Raw genomic sequence first — 4,348 nt, forward strand, 5'->3', positions numbered from 1 at the left:
GCTAGCGCTCTACCACTTGAGCCACAGCACCACTTCCGGCTTTTTTCTTTTTGCTTATGTGGTACTGAGGAATCGAACCCAGGGCCTCATGCATGTGAGGCAAGTGGTCTACCACTGAGCCACCTTCTCAGCCCCTGTTTTGAAAATTTTAGAAGTCACAAGAGTTATTTCCATTGATTTTTCATTTTGGGCTGTTTTTTTGCTCAAGGCTAGTGCTTTACCACTTTTAGCTACAGTGCCATTTCTAGCTTTAGATAAGGGGTCTCATTGCCTGGATTGGCAGATCTCATCCTCCTGAGTAAATCAGGATTACAGGCATGAGTCAGTGAGAATTGATACTTGCTAAGCCAGGTATTGCTCTGCATAACTATAATCTCAGGATTTAGGAGGCTACCATAGGAATATCACAAGTTTGAGGTTAGCTATGTAGCAAGACTGTTATTGAAACATGTTGACACATTTCTAATGTGCTTAGGGTTGGCTAAATAAGTACTATCTTGGGCTTAGATGTCAAAATTTGGAGCTTCCCTTTCCCTTGCATTTTCCTTTCCTTTTTTCTATATGGTTGTGACTATTCTACAGCTTTAATTTTAGTAATAGGATTGTTTACAGAGATGGCTCTTTGCTATTAGAAATATATTTGCTGTTTGAGGAGAATGACAATGTGAAGAACATTATGGTTTTATAAAAATGCAGTATAAATTATAGATTAAACCTTAATTACTAAAATTGATAATGGTGCTGTGCTTGTATGACATAATAGCTCTATTCTTAGGGTTTTTTAAATTTTTTTTGCTGGTCCTGGGGCTTGGACTCAGGCCTAAAGTGGTACGTATGGTCCTTGAGCTTTTTCACTCAAGGCTATTACTGACCACTTGAGCCACAGCACAACTTCTGGCTTTTGGGTGATTTATTGTGGATAAGAGTCTCTTGAATAAGCTGGCTTTGAACTATGATCCTCAGATCTCAGCCTCCTGAGCAGCTAGGATTATAGGCCTGTATCACCAGTGCCCTGCTTTGGGATTCATTTTTAGGAATTCCAGAAAGTAGAGGCCATGATTTAAATAATTTACCCCCAGATACTTAAAAAGGTTGTTTGTATGCATGTTAGTTTCTTGTTGTGTGATAAATTTCTTAGGAAAAAACTTAAAAAGAAGAAAAGAATATTGTGATTTAGGATTTCAGAGGTTTCAGTTCATAGTTGGCTAGCTGCATTGTTTCAGAGCTCATAGTGAAGTAGAACATGGTGGAAGGAAGCAAGGAGTGAGCAAGGAAGGGACCAGTGGCAAGATACAGATTCCAGGACCATGAAGCCTTTCACCCACTTCCTGTAGCTAGAACTCATTACTGAAAGTTTCCAGAACTTCGTGGTACCACCAAACTTTCAACATATGACCTTGTTGGAGACATTTCATATTCAAACTATCTCTGTGTCTATGTGTGTTGAAGGGAGGAATATGGAATAAGGGGGGCAAAATTACAAAGTAAGTAAATTAAAACAAGTAATAAAAATGTTAAAATAGGTGAAGTTGAGGTTTAGCATATATACTGTATTTTTGTGTTTGTAAGCTAGTAAGTAGTAAATGAATGTAAATACAAGCATGCAATAGTAGTAAATGAAAGTAAATGGTAAGCATGAGTGCTTTTTAGGATACTCTTAAGGTAGTCCTGGGAATGCAATTTTTTCTTAAAAATCACATTAGCCCTCCCCCCCCCTATAATTATATTTAAAGAATGAAGGTGTTTCAATATATTATAATGTATGGTTACTTTTCTATTTTAAGCTTTAACTAGATTATTTAAGCTTTAATTAGATTATTTCTAATTATTTTTTCTAATAGTTTTGATCTGCTTATACTGAAAGAAGTGGTACAGAAAATGGCAGGAATTGAAATTACAGAAGAAATGACAATGGAGCAACTAGAGGCCATGACTGGTGGGGAGCAGCTCAAAGCTGAGGTCAGATTGCTTTTTTTTTTGTTGTTTCTTGAGTTTTTAGATTTAAGATGTACACTGGTTCCTCATTTCCCATGGCTTTACTTTTCAAAAATTCCAGTTACTCATGATCAACCATGTTTCCAAAATCTTAAATGAGAAAATGCAGAAGTAGACCATAACTTTTATTTGAGGTCCATTCTGTATAGCATGATGAGATCTTATGCCTTCCTACTTACTCTTGCTTAGAATATGAGTCATCATTTTGACCAACATATCTATCCTATATATCTGCTGTTTTGGTTATCAGATTGATGTATTTGGTTAGCAAACTATATTTTGGTATACTTGTATTCAAATAACTTGTACAGTAAGTCAGTAGCCTTATGATGGTGCATCACAGTGCCTATGTCCTTCATGGTGTGTTATATGAAATCATCCTAGGAAAAGTGAGGACAGGACAATAAGGTATTTTGAGAGAGAATATGACCACATGCACATAATTTTTTTTTTGCAAGTCCTGGGGCTTGAACTCAGGGTCTAGGCACTGTCCCTGAGCTTCTTTTTGCTAAAGGCTAGCACTCTACCACTTGAGCCACATCGCCACTTCTGGCTTTTTCTGTGTATGTGGTACTGAGGAATGAAACCCAGTGCTTCATGCATGCTAGGCAAGCACTCTACCCCGAACCACATTCCTAGCCCTCACATAACTTTTTAAATACAATATACTATTATAATTGTTATTAATGTGCCTCATTTGTAAATTACCTATCATAATATGTATGTCTAGGAAAAAATAAAATGTATAGATTTGTTATTGTTTGTTGTTTCAAATAACTTCTGCAAGTCACGTATAATAAATGGGGTTATATAATGCATGGTCATAAGTAAAGAGTAAACAGTATATAAATAAGTACTTGATGCTACATGTAAAAACCACACAAACCATCCATTTAAAAATTGAGATATACTAGTTAATAAACCCTTTTAGTAATCTAAAAGTATATACAGGCCAAGAAGTTACATAGTTGTGCTAAAAATTAATGGTAGATCTTCTGTGGTATTTAGTATCCTATGTTGTTTCTTTTTTTTGTTGTTGTTCGTGGGTCTTGAACTTTGGGCTTCGGTGCCGTCCCTCAGCTCTTTAGCTCAAGGCGAGAGCGCTACCACTGAGCCATAGTGCCACTTCTGGTTTTTTGGTTGTTAATTGCAAATAAGAGTCTCATGGACGTTCCTGCCGGGGCTGGCTTTGAATCCCCATCTTCAGATCTCAGCCTCCTGAGTAGCTAGAATTATAGGTGTGAGTCACTGGCTCTCAGCTTGGTATTTGCTATTCTTAGTGATATATATTTTAATATACTTTATTAAAGCTCATCTACATTGAAAACAATCCTTTTAAGAGACTATAAGTTAGCAGATGGAAACTTAAACATTTAGGACAGAGTATACTCAATAATAATGTTATTAAAATAAGTAATTGAAGGAGAAGAAATGTAGAATAGAGCAATTTTTATTTTAAGATCACAACTCAGCTTTTTTTTTTTTTTTTTACAATGTCCTCTTTAAGTCAGATAACATGGGCTGCATACTATAAACCAGTAAAATTTTGTCTTCTCTTATGCAGGGTGGTTATTTTGGCCAGATCAGAAACACTAAAAAATCTTCTCAGAGATTAAAAGATGCCCTATTAGATCATGATCTTGCTCTTCCTCTTTGTTTGCTTATGGCTCAGCAAAGGAATGGGGTAATCTTTCAAGAGGGTGGAGAGAAACATTTGAAACTTGTTGGAAAACTATATGACCAGGTAAGTTAAAGTAGACTTTCTATTGATATAGTTTTTAATCCTGATAAAAGGAAATGGAAAATGTGATATAATTTGAAGAAATACCACTTTTGCATACTATATGAGCATGGAACAGCTCTAATGTCAAAGACTGCCACCTTTTTATGCATAAATTACAGTATTTAAAAATTGTTGGAGTGTTTTTGTACATAATCAAATTCCTTCAAATTCAGCTTGTTTATTTTCTTTTGTTCCTGATCTCCAGAAATCTGTAATTTCTTTTTTAATGTTTTTATTGTAAAAATACTGTACAGAGAGATTACAGTTACACAAGTAAGATAATGAGTACATTTTCTATAGAGCATCATTATCCCCTCCTTTGTTTTTCCCCTACGATCCCTTCCCTCCCCAGCTCCCCAAATCCTCCCTCCCCCACCCCAAGTTGTAAAGTTCGTTTTTATTTTTTTTATTATTTATTTATTTATTTATTTTTTTGACTTTCCTGCTCGGGCTGGCTTTATTTATTTATTTATTTTTTATTTGTGAACATACTGTACAGAGGGGTTACAATTACATGGGCAGGATAATGCGTACATTTCTTACCAAGCATTGCAGCCTCCTCCTTTGGTT

The 4,348-nt window shown here is 35.6% G+C and overlaps 1 protein-coding gene across 1 annotated transcript in view; it reads left to right on the forward strand.

Moving 5' to 3' along the window:
- The window catches only part of Thoc2 (THO complex 2), a 146,066-nt gene that overhangs the window by 71,020 nt on the left and 70,698 nt on the right, over window positions 1–4,348 (forward strand). The window contains exons 20-22 of the mRNA XM_013018075.1: window positions 1,450–1,484; window positions 1,842–1,959; window positions 3,560–3,739. Of these exons, the coding sequence (XP_012873529.1) occupies window positions 1,450–1,484; window positions 1,842–1,959; window positions 3,560–3,739 (333 nt within the window). The remainder of the gene's footprint in view (window positions 1–1,449; window positions 1,485–1,841; window positions 1,960–3,559; window positions 3,740–4,348) is intronic.

This window comes from Dipodomys ordii, unplaced genomic scaffold (assembly GCF_000151885.1).
Source record: "Dipodomys ordii isolate 6190 unplaced genomic scaffold, Dord_2.0 Scaffold38, whole genome shotgun sequence".
Lineage (NCBI taxonomy): Eukaryota > Metazoa > Chordata > Mammalia > Rodentia > Heteromyidae > Dipodomys > Dipodomys ordii.